At 46.7% G+C, this 18761-nt stretch overlaps 1 protein-coding gene across 6 annotated transcripts in view; it reads left to right on the top strand.

The window, feature by feature from the left end:
- The window catches only part of CTIF (cap binding complex dependent translation initiation factor), a 331892-nt gene that overhangs the window by 216461 nt on the left and 96670 nt on the right, over positions 1 to 18761 (top strand). For 5 of the 6 annotated variants that reach the window (XM_090037762.1, XM_090037761.1, XM_090037766.1 and 2 more), the window contains 2 exons: positions 13874 to 14315; positions 17086 to 17415. In XM_090037762.1, the coding sequence (XP_089893888.1) occupies positions 13874 to 14315; positions 17086 to 17415 (772 nt within the window). The remainder of the gene's footprint in view (positions 1 to 13873; positions 14316 to 17085; positions 17416 to 18761) is intronic. The other variant, XM_090037763.1, reaches the window with a different exon arrangement.

The raw sequence follows: 18761 nt of genomic DNA on the forward strand, positions 1-18761 counted from the left end.
TAGGGAGGTATCTTCTATTGAACCGAATATGAAGTTGTGATAGAGTGAGACAAGCATTCAAAACCTTGTCTAGCTCTATCCAAACTAAATAGTTGGTCCAATACAAGATACCACCCTAAGAAATCCTTGCCTGTCGTGTAATTCTGGACCATCATGGCTACAGAATAACTCTTACACTACTGTAACCTGTCATATAATCTATCTTGCTATAGATAAATACAGGTCTGGGCATTTATAAATTCTGCATTGTGGCACAGAGCAATACTATTCTGTGCCAAAGTGAAATACAACTATAGAGAAGTGTGTAAAGCAGTCAGGATTTGAACAATTTGGAATGCTTTAGCTCTGACAAAAATTGTCCTGGGACCTCCATGGACTGCAGGTAGCATTTATAATTTGCACTGCAGTGCTGCCTAAGAGCTTGGGTTCTGGCTCTGGAGCTTCACCTCCAGTATGCCAGGTTATGTACAAATTCAGACAGTATACCAGTGAGCAAAGACGTATGTACATAATGGAACTAATGCATATTAGGGTAGTGTGCAGCTTAAAATTGAACTAGTTATTCCTGACTAATTCCCTCTGTGGATGTTCTTATTTGGGAATAAGAATGCCTGAATCCAAATTATCTGAATCCTGCCATAGGAGTGTTCACACTAGGATCTATTAGCCATGCACTGGATCAGCCCAGGTTTGCACTAAGGTAAGCACTAAGGGGCCCAATAGACATCAGGACAGGGGGGTACCAAGGGCGCCCATCAGAGGGCTTAAATATCTCTACACTAATGCTAGGAGCATGGGGAACAAGCAGGAGGAACTTAAACTCCTGCTTGCAGGCAACAACTTCGACCTGGTTGGACTAACTGAAACCTGGTGGGACCCTACTTACAACTGGGCAGTTGGCATTGAGGGTTACAGGTTGTACAGATGAGACAGGGTAGGGAAAAAAGGGCAGGGCGGGGTGTTGCTCTCTATGTTGAGGAACAATATACATCCTCTATAATCAAGATGGGATCAGAGGAGGGCCAAACTGAGGTACTGTGGGTCAGGACACAGGGAGGTTGGGGTGGGGAAAGGGACTTGCTAGACCTGGGATTGTCCAGACAGCTCTCAGGGGCCGTACGGTCAAGAAATATGTTTTTTTTCATGGGTGACCTAAACTACGCAGACATCTTCTGGGAGAAGCAGTCAGCCAAATCTAACTGCTGACATAGGTTCTTAGCCTGCACACAGGACCTCCACCTAACACAGGAGGTATATGATCCCACCAGGGGAAGTGCCTCCTGGACTTGGTGTTAGCTACAGGGGATGACCGGGTGGGGAATCTGCTGGTACAAGGTAACCTAGGGGACAGTGACCATCCATTGACTGAATTCACTGTGTAGCAAATGGTGGGTAAACTAACCAGCAGGGCTGAAGTGCTAGACTTCAGAAAGGCTAACTTCAGTGTGCTCAGGAGATTAGTTAGTGAGGTGTTAAAGCTCAAGAGCATTGGTCGAGGAAGGGTGGTCATTCCTCAAGGGAGAGATCCTACGGGCACAGAAGGAGATGATCTCCTTGCGCATAAAAGGGGGCAAAGGGGCCAAGAAGCCATCTTGGCTGAACAGGGAAGTCCAGGAAAGCCTAAAGGCAAAGAAAGAGGTATACAGGATGTGGAAACAGGGGGTAGGTACCAAGGAGGAGTATACCTCCCTGGCTTGCACTTACAGGGAATCAGTTAGGGAGGCCAAAGCAAGATTAAAACTTAGGCTGGTGACAAAAATTAAGGACAACAGACAGTCCTTCTTCAGGTACATAGGGAGCAAAAGGAAGGTGCAGGAGAGCATAGGACCCTACAGGATAAACTAAGGCAATTGGTGACAGAGAGTGGGGACAAAGCTGAGCTCTCCAATGAGTTCTTTGCATCTGTATTCCTAGACACAGACCAAGACACATCTCCCATTTGGACCATAGACAGACACAGGTGGGACACCAGCCCACCAACTGTTAGCTCAGACTTAGTGAAGGGGCACTTGGAGGGGCTGGAAGCGTTCGAATCAGCAGGCCTGGTTGAACTTCATCCGAGGGTGCTGAAGGAATTGGCCAGTGTCATTGCAGAGCCGCTGGCATGGCTGTTCAAGCACTCACAGTGCTCTGGTCAGGTCCCAGAGCACTGGAAAAGGGCCAAGGTGGTCCCTATTTTCAAGAAGGGGAGGAGGGAGGAACTGGGAAACCATAGGCCAGTTAGTCTCACCTCTATCCTTGGGAAAACTCTGGAAACAATCATTAAGGATCACATTTGTGGGAGCCCAGCAGAGGAAATAATGCTGCAAGGAAATCAGCACAGGTTCATTGCAAGTAGATCCTGCATGACTAACCTTGTGGTTTTTATATGACCAGGTCACAAAATGCTTAGACGCAGGAGTCAAGGTGGATCCCATCTACCTAGACTCTAAAAGGCCTTCAATACAGTATCTCATTCTTTTCTCATAAATAAACTGACAGGCTGTGATGTACATGATTACCCAGTCAGGTGGGTGGCAAATTGGCTTAGGGGTCGCACCCAGAGAGTGGTGGTGGACAGCTCGGTATCAACCTGGAAAGATGTGGGCAGTGGAGTCCCACAAGAGTCAGTCCTTGGACCAGTGTTATTTGATGTCTTCATCAGTGATCTGGACAAGGGCATAGAGAGCACCCTGTCCAAGTTCACAGATGATACCAAATTATGGGGCAAAGTTAGCACACCAGAGGGTAGGGAACGGATCCAGGCGGATCTGGATAGGTTGGAAAAATGGGCAGAAAAAAATAGGATGCAGTTCAACAAAGACAAGTGCAAAGTGCTGCACCTGGGGAAAAAGAAGCACCAACACGCTTCCAGGCTGGGGGATGACCTCAGCAGCACGGCAGTGGAAAGGGATCTTGGAGGCATAGTTGACTCCCGAGATGAACGTGAGTCATCAACGTGACGAAGTGATCAACAAGGCTGACCGTGCTTTATCATGCATTAGCAGATGCATGACAAACAGGTCCAAGGAGGTGATGCTCCCCCTCTATGCGGCACTGGTCAGGCCGCAGTTGGAGTACTGGGTCCAGTTTTGGGTGCTGCACTTCAAAGGGATGCGGAGAATCTTGAGAGGATTCAGAGGAGGCCACGCGTATGGTCAGAGGTCTGCAGGCAAGGCCCTAGGAGGAGATCTCTCCAGCCTTCACAAGAGAAGGCTGAGAGGTGATCTTGTGGCTGCCTATAAATACATCAGGGAAGGGCAGCAGGGAATAGGAGGTGCCCTATTTACTAGGGCACCCCCTGGACTAACTAGGAACAATGGACACAAATTGAGAGAGGGCAGATTTAGGGTGGACATTAGAAAGAACTTCACAGTAAGGGTGGCCAGAATCTGGACTGGGCGCCCAAGGGAGGTGGTGCTCGCCCCTGCCTTGGGGGTCTTTAAAAGGAGACTGGACATGTACCTGGCTGGGGTGGTCTGACCCCAGCTCTCTTCCCTGCCCAGGGCTGGGGTCAGGCTCGATGACCTCCTGAGGTCCCTTCCGAGCCCAACATCTATGCATCTGTGGAGTTAATCCAAAACAGCTGTTTTATAAGGAAGCAGTAAGGATCTCGGTTTCCTCCTCTAAGACAGTTTGCTGTACTTTGGTGTGGATATAGCAGCACAACTCACTGATGTTAACACCACTCATCTGACCAAATATCCATGCAGCCACTATCAAACACACAGCCCTATGTTGTCCACGAGCTTTCTGTGCCAGACAAATGGGGTGGGCTTTCAAAGACCTCAGGCAGCTAAAGGGATCGGAGACAAGACTGATAATACTGTTTTAGACCACAGCTGTGCACGTGTCTGGAGTTATTTTCCCCACCGCGCTGTCCTCCAGCCCCCTTTCCCGGGTGCAGAGATCGTTGTGAACCGTACAGGAATTCTGCGCTTTGGAGCACATAGGCCAGCAATCGCAGACAGCTGGAGTCGTCACTTGTTTGTGCAGACTCCTCCAACACATTTGTCAGATAATAATTCTGCTGAGAGAGATCTCATTTGGCTAATTTAAAACAAAGCAGTTTAGAATGATAGAGCCAGCAAGAACATCACTCGTCCAGCTTAGTAACCTTCCTCTCAGGTTTAAGACTTATTCAATTTGTTTAGAACTGAATGTCTCCTTAGTTTCTCTCTTGACTTCTGGCCAAATCCTGGCCCAATTTAAGTCAATCGGCGTTTTGTCAGGGATTTGCCCTGAATCAGGATGTGGCCCTTAAAAGGAAAATAGTTATTGGACTCCAAAAATCAAGGGGAAAGGAAGACGTGGTCTCACTGTTTAATTTATTTTTCCTTTTTGCTATTGCGCTTCCAGGGAGTCGTAAAATGTCTCTGCATAGAATACATTTAGTTATGTGTAGTTGCAACTAAGAGCCACATTTGCTTTTTCTTAAGCAGAGAGCATGGGTGATGGGGACAATTGTAGCTGTTGCTGGTGTTAAATCTGAGCTGGATTTCCTCAGAAGGACATCCACTAGGCCAGCCTTGTCCCAGACACTCCTACTTCTTTTCAAAGCACAATGCAGTGCTTAGTGTGGATGCCTCAGGTAGCAAAATAAATATTTGGTGGAAGAGAATGTGTCCAATGTGTTTCCCGAATCATTCGTAGTGGTCATGGTGTCTCTGTGCAGTGAGTCCTGGCATTGATCGATTCTCTGGGGGAGCTGGCATTTGACTTATCTGCCCATCCTGCTAGGGAAAAGATTGAGAATCGGAGAAGTATGCTTTGCCCTTGGAAGGAAAGTGAATTGCGGTCTTTCCCGTGCTTTTGTACGGCACGTGAAATTAGGTTATTTTTTTCACCACTTTAAAAAAAAATAAGGAAGATTAGAGAATTGTGACGATTTCCAATTTCTAGTTTGTTCCACTGACATTTCCTGGGGCCCATCTCTTGCCAGACAGTGCAAGTCCACTGGCAACAGCTGAGAATCGGGACCCCTGTTTCAAACAAATCTTGGAGCTGGTTATTTGATTCGCATCTGGCTCTATGCTCAGTGCCACCCACCGTGGGGGCCCAGCGCTGCTTCAAGCGTGAGATAAAGAGGAAGCAGTGGGGGAAAAAGGGAAATGACCTGCTCTGAGGACTGTGTTACTGGACAGTCACCCAGGGTCTCCTGCCAAACTCAAACACATAAGTCATTTAAGCATGAGTAAGGCACACCCCTATTTACCCCAGCACTGAATATAGAATGGGTCCACCGCCCAAATTTAAGCGCTGTGCTGAATAACAATGGTTTGCTCAATCAGGGTAATTTGAGAAAGGTGTAGCTACACACCCTGGTAGCATGATGGGCCTGTCTCCCCAGAGGTACCCATTATATTTTTTTTGGGTAGGCTTAAGAATCGTTTTAAACTTTTTGACAAAAACTTCAAGCTTAAAAATCCTTCTTTCCAGTCATAAAAACCAGCAGCAACAGAGAACAGCAAATCTCCATGCCCTGTTGCCTGGGGGTAGGCATGCCTAATTAAAAAAAAAAAAAGAGAAAAAAACCCACAGAAATCCATAAAACCTCCATTGAAGTTTGTAACGGGCCTGGTGTAGGGCTCTTTCTGGTAATCTTTTTGACAAACACTGGAGCAGACAGGAGATCTCTTGAACTCCAGCACCTTAACAGATGCTTAATACCTTTCTCCGTCCCAAATTAAAGGCTTAATCTATCAAGGAGCTATGAGTGCCTTCCCAGCATTGCTGGTTGACCACCACGTCAATTCAACCCCTGTTGTAGTCTTTGAAGTCAACTTTGAAGTGATTTGCAGTTGATTCGGTGGGAGCAGGAGTAGGCCTGTTGTGCGAGGTAGGCTGGTGCTCATTATCTGTTGTATCACCCTTACTGCTGCAGTAGCTGAGTCCCTTGCAGTAGTACATAAAGCGCTGTGACTCATGCCTGACTTGCGTGATCTGTCCTCCTCTTCTCGCCCCCAGAAGGAAACCTGTGCATACAATAAGGCATGTTATTTTGAAAGGACTTGGGCCATCTTTAACGAGCATGCAATTCTGAATTTGTTAGAGAAAGCAGGCTGCAGACGTGCACCCTCTAGCAGAAGCCGAAGTGCTGGTGTTTACGATGGCACTTCAGCCCGGTAGTAATCGCATCCATTTTCTGGAAGCAGCCTTGTCTGCTGCCTAGGTGACCATCTACCCTTATCCTAGAAAGTCCCACGGTGTGTGGGCAGAAGAGCTGTAAACCAGAGTCTTCATCCCAAAGTTTTAAGTTGATGATTTAGATTTTGAGACTTCAAGCCCTGGAGTGCCTGAAAGGGCCAAGGCCTTGAACCTGACTCTTTTATATGGGAAGAAAATAGAAGCAGCTCAGGTTGCTGTGGAAATGCCCTGCATATAACTTTGTAAGATCAGGCCACAAATAGGCGAGTAAGAAAAAATTAAACTGTCGCTCAACCTCAGACTGTATCTGTACTGGTAGCGTTCAACATGCTGCTATCTGCAGAGGGCAAGTGTCTAATTCCGCGTCAGATGCTACAAGAAAGCCTTTCCTGTCCAAATCCCAGTGCTGCGGAGCAAGAGGAAGGTTGGTGCCTCTGTATCTCAGTCCCAGGGAGCCATGTGAGATAGCTATATCAACAATCCTGACCTAGGAACCCAGCGCTTTGCAGTTCAATGGCATTGCATGAATCATACACAGCAGTAATTGGAATACGAAAGGGATTGTATGACTGGGTGCCAGCGACAGCAGGGGAGGTCCCTTCCAGGCCTGGGTTCCTAACAGGAAACTCTCACAAAGCAGATTTAAACCGAGTCGTGCACGAGGCTCTGCAGAAATGAAGTGGCTCTGTATTTGCATGATAAAAATAACACATTCATTCTTCCAAAACAAAAGCCCTTTGCATTGTTGGCCTGCGAATTGTATGTTCTCTAAAATGAAGCCATTGCCTAAACACCCTAGTCAGATCTGAGCAGCAGAGGGTTTTTTTCTTAAATACTGCTTCTTCTTTTTTTCTTGAAACCATAGTTGTTTCTTGAGGTTCGTTTTCCTTGCAGCTTCCAAGCTTGTATCGTGAGCCACTTCGGTTCTGTCTTCACGGCTGTATACATCTGAGATTAACATCTGGGCAGAGCACCCGGTACCTTAGTCTCGAGCTGTGTCTGGGTCTCACGTGCTGCACTTGCCCATGTATCCCTAGGATGTCTGGGGGTGACCCTCACATTTCTTTCTGTGCTGCAGTAGGTTGAACCACTCCATGATTCCTTGCCAGTGAATTGTGAGCAAATTTGTGTGTCTGTCTGGGCTGAGAAGAATTGTGGGAAGGCAGTGGAGGACTACCAGTACTCAAGTGAATTGGCCTCCAAGCGCACTTGTAATGGAAGAGGGGGGTTACTAGCCTGAATGAAGGCTTTGTTTGGCTCTAGCATCAGCTCCAGACAGGTTATCTCATGCTATTTGCCAACCAAAGTGAGGGAGTTGGTTTACTCTAACTAACCACGCCTATGGTGCTGGTAGACGCAAAATCCACCCTAAATTTTGCTTTCAGGACCCAAGGCTCTTTGTACAGATGGGAAAGGGTGTTAACTCACAACTGCTCAAGTTGCCAATGGAATAGTTTATACTCTGTTGAGCTGAATCCTCTTTGTCTGGTTCTGTTGAAACCAGCTCCCTTCACTTCCCTTTCCCAATGGCTCTGGGGGGTTTCTGTGCATTGTTACCTGGTGTCTGTGTTTCACCTCCAAAATGCCTGCTTTTACCAGTGGTCTACATGATCTCTGAATGTGCTCCTCCAAACATTTCAGTCTGCTTAAACAGAAGAAGGGTATAGTGAACGGTGGATTTTACTTCCGGAGCGGAGAATGGCCCGAGTCTTGAGTTTCCAACATTTCTGGTTAATCAGAAGTTGGATGAGTTAGTAAATGGAAGCTAGTTGCTGTTGGTAAATGAACATTTCAAGCCTCTCAGTCCCCCGGGCAAAAACTGATTTTCTGAATATTTTATTCTCCAGTTCTTGTCCAAGAGAAACTTTTCTGGGGGCAGCTTAGTACATGATGATAAGAAAACAGAGGGAGGAAGGGTTGCCTAGTAGATAGGGCATTACCCCAGCACTTTGGAGGCCAACTGAATTCGCCATTCTGACACAGATGTCCTGTGTGCCCTCGGTCAAGTCACATAGGCGCAGGTTGTAAAGACCCCGGGTGTTGCTCCGTTCAGAACTGCAAGGAAAAATAAGTCATTTTCAGAAGTGACATAGGGCACATCTACAAGGGTTTTGAAGGTTTGGTCTCAATTACCCTCACCTCATGAACTACACCTCAACATCTCTATATTACCTTTCTGCGTCAGCATGTGGAAAGCCCAGAAGAAGAGACAAGTAGTAGATAGCCTGATTTTTACTGTGTAGCTGCATTTCTAGGCAGTAGACAGAAAGTGAGTCATGGAAGAGCTGGTAGCATAGAAACAAGAAGTGGGGTACAGAAGTCCTGAGCTACAGCCTGATGCTCAGGAGAGCTTCCTGCATGGGTCTGGGATGCTGCTGGCTGCAAACTAAGGAATCTGTAAATGCCTGGTAGGTTTGGGCTAAAGGGGCAACCCTTGGTAGCAATACAGACGTACGTCAGGCTCCTCTATCCTGTTGACTTTCAGATATAGGCCTCTGAATTCTTGTATCGCTTTTGCAAATGAGACATAGCCACATAAATGATCGGGGAAATATTGGAATACCTTAAAAATTTTCTCTGCTTCCTTTCCCCCCAGCTCTCTGCTTGAGTTTCCTACGTGCACCGCATTCACCTACATCACAGTGGTGTTATGAGGATAAATGCACTAAGCAAGCATGATAACATACAACTAAACATGTGTTTGCTTTTAATTGTCTGGTTCCCCTGCAGTATTTGCAGGCCACACAGGCTCATATCCTCCAGTTTCTGAAAATCAGAAATGGAAACGGACTATAAACACAAAGTGAAACCAGTTACTTCGTCTCATGAGCTGAAGCGGAATGAAGTGTGAAACAGTAAAAATTGAAAACTGAGTTAAATGTGTAATACTATTCTAATAACCCAGGCAAAGGTTTTCAAGTAACTTTTTATGTTGCCTTTGTAATATAAAGTTTGAAACTTAAATAGGTTGTTGTGCATTTGAAGCAATAGAAACAAGTGAATGCTGAGAAAGCCTTGGGCAAAAGATACGTCCTTGCAAAATGGTTGTAACTTGCAGCAAAAATTGAAGACTTCCTCCATCTTTCTCATCTCTTTATTTTTCCTTCTCTGCCAATCAGCTTGCAAAAAAACCCAACTCCATGTTAACAGAAACCTGGATTCATTGGTCTGAGACTAGACAAATTCGTTCCACTGCCACTGAGAACAAGCCTGTTCTTCCTCCATTTAGCCAAACACAAGCCCTAAGTCTTGATGGTTAAGAGTCAGTTGGCTACAGACAGTAGGTGTTTGCCCAAAGTGGCTGCCAAGGAATACAGTGCTGAAGGGCAGATTTGGGTTGGCAGACAGAGCTGGAATCTGTTTAGCCATGCTGACCAGCAAAATATATTTGGGACCGGCCACTTCCTTCATCAGAGCATATTTTGCAGAGCCGCACAGATTTGTTCTGAGAGAAGTCAAATAAATTGCTGTGCAAAAGGTTTAAAATAACGAGTGTTATTTATCGGAAAGGATGATTGGAGTTTGAGGATGGGGATGAGACTGAACCACAGAGCAGGAATTATTCTTATAACTGGTACAAAACTGACAGGGTCATGCAATCTTACTGGTCGCTGTAATGACCACTTTGTTTCTGTCTGCACCACCTATGCATGTGCACACTGGTTTCTGGCTTTCCGTGGCTCAGGAAGTGATCAGGACACCTGCTATGTAGACTCCCTCTCCTTTCAGCGCTGCAGATTACATTGGGAGTCTCTGACTTTGCAGCCCTGGAAAGCAGCATGTTACAGGGTTCAATCCAAAATGGTTTTTAGACAAAGCAACCTCTGAAAGGGCAGTGGGCAAGCCCTGGCAGTCCAGCAAAAGCCAGCACAGTCTGGGACCCTGGAAAGCCTCGTGGTTTTACAGGAAAGCACAGTAAATAAAGATTCGGTATCAGCTGCCCTCCTTTCTGGTTACAGTCACACTCCTGAGCCGGTGACTTCAGTTGTCATTGCCATAAGGGAGCAGTTATGTCACAGATACTGGACTGCAAGAGCAAATCTGACTGGAGGAGCAGGCGGGTTAGATAAATGAGAGCTTCTATTTGGATGGACAAATTCCTTGATTATCAGCAGTGATAGGAAAGGAAATAGCCTCCGGTCAAAGGCTAACAACTGCTAGGATTTAGATATAATGCAATGTTCTCCCCCAAAAACTTCCCCTGTATCTTCTTAAACTCTACTGCACTGTTGCTTTAAAGATAACCTGGTGAAAAGCAATGGAAAACCACGCAGGTCAGAGGATGCCCTAAATCCTGTCCTTTTGTGTGATAAAGGCCTTTCAACTTCCTCTCTTTTTTTCTCATGTGTTGCGAGCACTGATAATCTTGTCTCGACAGCCCGTTTGGACATCTGAAACGTCCAAGTTCAGCTGGAGGATGCAAGACACCCCTTGGCTGCTTCTGTTGGCAGGGATTTCCTCGAGCCTCAGCTTCCTGTAGAAAGGAACACGGGGAAAATGTCCTTGCTTTTCAGTGTTTCAGGCAAACTGTGTAGTATAATCGTGTCTGCTCCATAGGAAACTTCTCACGCCAGATGCATTTACTCTTCTGGCTTCAATGCATAGTTTGGGCACCAGAGCAAATGGACTGCCAGATAATTTTCTTTCATTTTACCGTTGCTTTTCCAGGAATGCGCCGTCTAGTCTTGTCGCTAGAGCGTAGGCCGAGGTGCCAGCAATTGTGGGTTTTATTCGTGGCTCCCCCGTGACTAACTGGCTTCTGCAATCTTGGGCGAGTCATTAGTGGGCGCGCTGCTCCTCTCTATGCCATGGTAAACCCCCAAAATAGGCCCTAATGGACTTTGTTTCCTTGTGTGTAAAATTCACATAATGGCGTTCTTGTACTTCAGCAAAGTGGCGTTAGGCTTAATAAATGTGTAGAAAGCTTGGGAAGAAAAGTGCTCTAGGGGGACAAATCTCAACTCTTCTGACATGATGGACAATGATTTCCTCATTCTCTTCTTTGCGGACAAACTGTTAAAGAGTTATAAGGTACAAGTGAAAACCCATGCAACCTTCTTTTTTTTTCCCCCATGACCTGATACTTTTCTTTCCCTTCCCCTGGCCTTCAAATGGACTTACTAATTTGTGGCAAGGACTGTTATGCAAACAGGCAATATTTGACCACCAGAAGTTAGTGGCATTTCTGAAGAAACCTCCATTAAAATCCACGGAAGTAGGAGAGCACTTGGTAGGAACATGAAGAGTGGGGAACATCAGTATTTTGCTGAAAAACAAGACCTAAATAGGATCAGTTGGCAGACCTGTGCATATCTTCATGTTAGTTAAATTTTCTTTATTAATTTTGTTTCTTGTCCCCTGTTTTCAACAACCCCTGTTTCATTTTTTAAAATTTCCACTTGAAAGAGAGCAGGCTTCTTAATTTGGAAGCGTGTTCAACATCTTCATTAATGATGTGGACATTGGAGTCAGGAGTGGACTGGCCAAGTTCGCCGATGACACCAAACTTTGGGGCAAAGCATCCACGCCAGAAGACAGGCGGGTGATCCAGGCTGACCTGGACAAGCTCAGCAAATGGGCAGACGAGAACCTCATGGTGTTTAACACCAAAAAATGCAAGGTTCTCCACCTTGGGAGGAAAAACCTGCAGCATCCTTATAGGCTCGGCAGTGCTACGTTGGATAGCACTACAGAAGAAAGAGACTTGGGGGTCATCATTGACCACAAGATGAACATGAGCCTGCAATGCGATGCTGCGGCTAGTAAAGCGACCAAAATGCTGGCGTGCATCCATAGATGCTTCTCGAGCAAACCCCCAGGACGTCATTCTCCCCTTGTACTCGGCCTTGGTGAGGCCGCAGCTGGAGTACTGCGTCCAGTTTTGGGCTCCACAATTCAAAAAGGATGTGGAGAAGCTTGAGAGAGTCCAGAGGAGAGCCACGCGCATGATCAGAGGTCAGGAAAACAGATCTTACGATGACAGGCTGAGAGCCATGGGACTCTTTAGCCTGGAAAAGCGCAGGCTCAGGGGTGATCTGATGGTCACCTATAAGTTTATCAGGGGTGACCACCAGGATCTGGGGGAACGTCTGTTCACCAGAGCGCCCCAAGGGATGACGAGGTCAAACAGTCACAAACTTCTGCAAGACCGTTTCAGGCTGGACATAAGGAAGAATTTCTTTACTGTGCGAGCCCCCAAGGTCTGGACCAGTCTGCCAGCGGAGGTGGTTCAAGCACCTACATTGAACACCTTCAGGAGTAAATTGGATGCTTATCTTGCTGGGATCCTATGACCCCAGCTGACTTCCTGCCCTTTGGGCAGGGGGCTGGACTCGATGATCTCCCGAGGTCCCTTCCAGCTCTGACGTCCATGAAATCTATGAAATCATAGAGCTACAAGTCAGTGAAATGGTGCTGGGAGAAGGGCAGATCTGAAACTTCTTTTGTCTTAAGAACATGGAAAAAATTATCCCTAATATTTCTTCTCAGGACAGCTTCCTTCCAAAGGGACGTTTTACTACTGAGGCTGGGAAAAGCCAAGTCTTTTGTTATGGTCCAGAAAGGACTGCTCAACTAACATAGCAACAAGGCTGAGATTTTCAAAGGGAACCAAAGAAATGGTATCCATTGACAATCCCAGCACATAAGCTTTGAAAATCCCAGAACAAAGGCTTTGCACATAGGCTTGCTTTTCAAAAAGGTGAAGAAGCCCACATCGGTTTTGTTACTGCCTTGGATGCCAATGGGCCAGCCAGTTCCCCAGGTTTGGTGTTGAGAAGACACGCAGTCTCTTCCCTGTAAGAAGTGAGACGCTCCAGACAACCGGGCTCTGTTGTAGTGGCTTAGTGTTAATCTGCCTGGCTAGGATAGCCCAGTACTGGATGCAGCAGTGTGTAAAATCGTTCAGGTATTGTGAAATACTTTACAATACAAGTCTGTGCTTCTGTCAGGTACTTACCTGGCAGCGATTACCGTGGCATCTGAGTGCCTCACAAGCCACATTGCATTTCTGTCCCACAACATCGCTGTGAGATAGAGGAGTGCAATTATTTCTTTGACAAATGGAGGTAGTTTGCCCAGGGATGTCCAGAACACCAGGGGCCAAAGCACAACGGTGAACTCCCACGTCCGAGTCTAGATCACTGTTCCCTGAATAACAGCAGGCATTTGGGTAGTTTCTATCTGACATGCTGTTTGATGTCTCTGTACTTTGTAAAACCTGCTTTTATTGAAAACGAAGAGAGTTGCTGGGTTTGGAGACCATTGCAGGCAGGTCCCAGACAGAACAAGAACATCCGACTCTGAGCAGGGGGATTTTAGGAACAGGGTAGCATGAGAGGAGGAGCAAAGGGTGCACGTGAGCTTGCTGTCTGCCTGCATAGAAGGGAGCAGAAAGGGCCAGCACGGTCACAGGAACCATCCCTGGGCACCAGGCGATGACAACTCGAATCCAGCGGCCTTGAGCGGGATTAATTCCTGTGAAAGGCAACTTGAATGCTCAGCTGAGCTCAAGATGGAAAGGAGGGAGAGAGCACTGGCAGGCAGGAGTAATGTGAGGAGGTTGGGAGTTCATGTTTGAGAACTGAATTGCCAGAGTGCCAAGTAGCTCCCCAGTAACAGCCAGGAAGTAATCAGTGCCCAGAATTACATGGCGGGGAGCTCTCAGGGCATATTTGCTGCTCTCCTGGTGCTGGTTAACTCAGGAAGCGGCCTGAGCATACTGATTTTCCTCTCTTTGGGTTCACAGGCGACAGCAGAGACCTCCAGGCGGAAACAAAGCGCAGCAGCACACGGATAATCAGCAAGGGAGCACCAAACACAACAGGGAACACCAGAAACTCTACCAGGGAGGCCAAGCCCCACACTCCTCGGGGAGGACAGGCCACCATGGGTACAGCCAAAACCGGCGATGGCACCACAACCAGAAGCACTCGCCTAATGACAAAGAAACACACAGAAATGCCAAAGAGACAGAGAATCTGAAAATCGAGGATGCTTCTGTCTGCACGGTGCACATCCCCCTGGAGATGCACCGCAGCACAGAAGCGGTGGAGAAGCAGTCTCAGCAGTATATTCAGGAGCAGGAACCCAAACGGAAAGATAGTATTCATGAGCGCATCGGGGAAAGGCCCAAAATCAACTTGCTTCAGTCATCCAAAGACAGACTGCGAAGGAGACTAAAAGAAAAGGTACTATTTTTCTTGAAGAAACTGAGTTTCCCTTCATAAAATCCCCAGTTGCTGATCATCTCACATCTGGGGGGTTGGGTTACATGGGGTCCAGTTCATGAGGGCGCCAAACTCACCTTCCAGTCTCCTACAGTCAGTATTTCTGATGGGAGACCAGGTCTTCGGGTTCTTCATTAGGCTTTATTGGGTGGCGCATCTTTGCTAGAATGGGCCCACGTGTCCCCTGGCTATCCGCACCTGCTGGCAGGTACCCATGAGGCCACTCTAGCCTTATCCCCAGCAGCCACTCAAGCCCAATGAAGGCTGAAGGCTTGAGAGCAGCCCCAGATGGATGCCCCAGAAGGCCTGTTTTGGGGCAAGCAGGTCTATTTCTGGGCAAGCACGGCATGCTCAGTAGCATCATGTCTACATGCCACCTCTATAGGGTAGATACAACCTGCGAATAATGGGAACACATACACTTTTCAGGCTGTTTGTAATTTCCAGCCGATTCTTTGTGGTGTTTCACATGCTCCATCTGGTTTGTGGACTACAAATACAGAATTCAGACTGAACATTGGATTGTTGGATTTAGCCACTTAAACTTGATATCCACCTGTCTTAATGGAAGGATGGATATATATATAAACACCCTTATCCTTCCTCCTTCCCTAAAGCAGCTCAGCAATAACAACACTGTTGTACACAAGTGGGGGCGGAAATGTACTTTTTGGAAACAATGTTCAGCTTCAACTTTTTACAGGTTCTTTGCTAAAATGTCAGCCTACACCCTGTAGACCTCAATTTTTTCTTAATACGAATTTATTTTTGCAGACTGAAAATGAATTCGAACAGCTTTCCCCCCCAACAGATATATTCATTTTTAAAGCAAAAATAAACAACTATGTAGGGCAAGAAAAAAAAAGAAAAGAAATTAGTGCATGAAACAAAATGAGCATTAACAGTTTTACAGTGCATGTGCATCCTTTTGAACGCGTGTTCTCTACTCAGGCAATATGGGAGAGAGTGCAATACAGGCAATGCTAACCGTGTTTAAATTTTAATTGTTTACTGTTTTTGTAAAGCAAAGATGATGCTGAGAATAGTTTAAAATGTTCATTTGCAAGTTTGTGTCTATGTGCTGATATAGAAACTGCTCCTGCAAGTGCTTGCTTATTAAAATGTTCTTACACAGAAGTGTGCTCTGTGAGTCTGCTGAAATGTCTGACAAGTCTACGTAAATGAGAGCAGGATTGCAGGATCAGACCAATAGTCTTAATTCCTGGGAGCCAGGACCTTGTAAAATCAACCCACCAAGTAAACACTAGGCTGTGTTTCTGCCCCATCTCCAGTGTTTAGTTTACACAGCTGGTCTCCTACCTTCACCCACCTGGTGCTGAGGCCACACCTGGTGTTTGCTAAAGGTTTCAAGGACTCTCCTATTGCAAGGTGCTTCCTTTCTGAGTAGAAAAGAGAGAAGTAGTTAGCCACGTTAGCCTGTAGTCGGGTACACTCTGCCCTGCCTTCTGCTTGAATAAGAAAGGAGGAAGAGAAGTGAATAGATCAGAGCAAGCGGGAGACCTCGCTGCTGTGCGTCTGTCCTTAGCAGAAGGTTTCGCAGGAGAATTAAAAGTTGAGCTGCAGTGAAGACCACGCTGACTTAAAAGTACATCAGCTGAGAGATGAAAACATTACAGCTCTTGTAGGAACCGCAGTTAGTTCAGATTGTGCATGTATCTCATGTGACAACCTTCTTAACTATTTAGGTTGCTCAGTGTATACCCAGCTCTAAGTACGGAAAGGCCTTATTATCAGAGTGCCTCACAAACATGAATGGATGATTTTTCATAAATATGACTGCGATGCATTGTTATTCCCATTTCCCAGATGAGGTAACTGAGGCACAACACAATGAAGTGACTTGCTGGTGATCACATAGGAAGTCTCTGGCAGAGTCAGGAATTGACCCAACATCTGAGTCCTAGTCCAGGCCTTAACTCAAACTTCCTTTCACTGAGAAAAGCATATGTACCATGACACTGGATACGTCTACACTGTATCACGCAGTTTAGAGACACCCAAGTTAGCTCAGATTCTGGTAGCAGAAAACTTCCAGTTCTCAGCAGGGTAAATCAACCTGTGGAGAGCTGCGTGGTACCACCGCTCTTCTGTTTCTAGTTCCTGACCTAGCTGTGAATGGCTGGGAAGAACAGGTGAGCTACCCTGGGAGTCCTGCAAGGCAGAGAAAGGATCAACATCTCCTGGGACTAACCTGCTGCAACTAATAAGAAAGGGAAAAGAGGAGAGAAGGTGAATAGAAAGTATTAAGTAGGAGCATGGAAAGAAGATAAGAGGTGTGACATAATCTGGCCGAGTCCCTTGCTTCATAAAAGCAGCAGAGGGACCTGTGTCCCTCCCTCCGTAGCAGCGCAGGCGCCTAAGAGCATTGTTAGTTCTCAGTGCTTGAAGAGTCAGGGTCACCTGCTGGTGAAAATACTGCAGAAACCACTGGTGTTTCTTACTACCGTAGAGACGAGGGCTCTGATGGGAACGACTGGTACTAGTACCGGTATGTGCCCAGCAGGATCCAGGTGTTTCCAGAGCTAGGAGGCCTACAGCCAAGCTATAACTAATATTCACAAGTTCCTGGCTCCCCACCTTGGTCTTAGACCACTAGAATATGCTTAATGTTTCTAGGCCTAACTATATGACTCCCAAAATTCACCCCCATCCCCTTCATTGTGTACGGAAGGACAAGAGCTGATCTATCTGTTTTTTCCTTGTGTAACAGACGCCTTGTCTTTCCCTTTTCGCGGACCAGGACGAAGTCACGGTGGAGACGACCAACCCCGAAAAGAACAAAATGGACAAATTAATTGAAATCCTCAACAGCATGAGGAACAACAGCAGCGACGTGGACTCGAAGCTCACCACCTTCATGGAGGAGGCCCAGAACTCCACTAACTCGGAGGAGATGCTGGGTGAGATTGTCAAGACCATTTACCAGAAAGCAGTCACGGACCGGAGCTTTGCCTCCACAGCAGCCAAGCTGTGCGACAAAATGGCGCTCTTCATGGTGGAAGGGACCAAGTTCCGAAGTTTGCTCCTCAACATGTTGCAGGTAATTAGATATTTGCAGCTGCTCCCGGCGTGTAATTACTCGAAAGAAGTCCATGAATTCTGACCATAGCTGAGCTTTTCCCAAGCTCCATTCTTGCCCAATTAATTATAGAAAATAAACGTGTACGCGGGGAGAGGGCCACGGTTTTTGTGTTTTGTTTATACAGGCGTTCCTTGGTTACAACAGACCGATATAATATTATAGGCACTGTCTGGTTAGTCTCCATCCCCATCTTCTCTTTCTATTTTAAAAACTCTGTTTAACAAATGCTCGTTGCACAGGCACAGTCCACCACGGTTTAACCCCCAAAGAGCTGAAATATTGGGGTCCTCGGGGCAGCAGCGAGAGGTATTGCTCCTCAGGTGGGCTGAGATTATTCATATCTGAGGCGCACCCACAGTCTTTTTTGAGCAGTCTGGTCGGTGTATTGTGCTTGGTGCTAGGCCTGATCATTGTCTGGGACAAGCATCTTAAAATGTAAAAAGACAAAACGGGCCCAGGCGGAGGAGGAAAGGATTATTATCACAGTTTGTACAGAGTGAGAATTGAGGCTCTGAGAGATTCAGTGAAGGTTGCGCAGGAGCGTCGTTCCCAGAGGTGTGAACCGAATCCAGCTCTCTAGTGTCTCTGTCTAGTGCTTTTCTACGAGGTCAGTGGGGCACTTGAGCTGACAGCCCTATTTTCAAAGGGAGGCAGACGGTCATTTTCAGGGGATAAACCTCACTGCTCCTAGGTGGTTCGGCTGGAGCCCAGGTTCAGGATGGTGCCCTTTAGCTTTGATCACTAAAGAAATCAAAGAAAATGGTTAAAATGAGACCTGTTGTAAGACCCTTCTGTGCAGTTTAGCCAGACGATTTGCTGCTGGACAGTAGTTGCTGGCATCAACTTGCACAGCTTGCCGCTGAAACAGCTGCACTTACAACCCAGACGGCAATGATTTGTGTGTTTGCAGGTTGTTGATGATTATGGGTGACTTGTTTATCAGTACATGCAGCGCGGGCATTTGTGCACCATACCCCAAAACACGATAAAAGGCAAAGTCAATTAAAAAATGAACTGACAACCGCGGCAGTCAGCCATAAGAATGATCTATAACCAGGAAAATGTCCCTGTCCCCTAAGCATCCGGCTGCATGCTGACTGAGAGCCCAGACTCGGGTGGCTGGCCTGGTTTATCATGCAGTTCTGCAGCTGATCCCACAGTTAATGTATTGTTTGCTTTGGTGTATCTCATACACCAAAGCCCCACCTGCCCCCTTCAGCTTACCTTGTCTATACTCTGCTGACCCAGGGCATGGGCCACCCCTGACATTTTGTTTGTCCAAGGCTGACCAGACAAGGCTGCAC

This window comes from Crocodylus siamensis, chromosome 3 (assembly GCF_052110815.1).
Source record: "Crocodylus siamensis isolate JL-2025a chromosome 3, ASM5211081v1, whole genome shotgun sequence".
Taxonomy (NCBI): domain Eukaryota; kingdom Metazoa; phylum Chordata; order Crocodylia; family Crocodylidae; genus Crocodylus; species Crocodylus siamensis.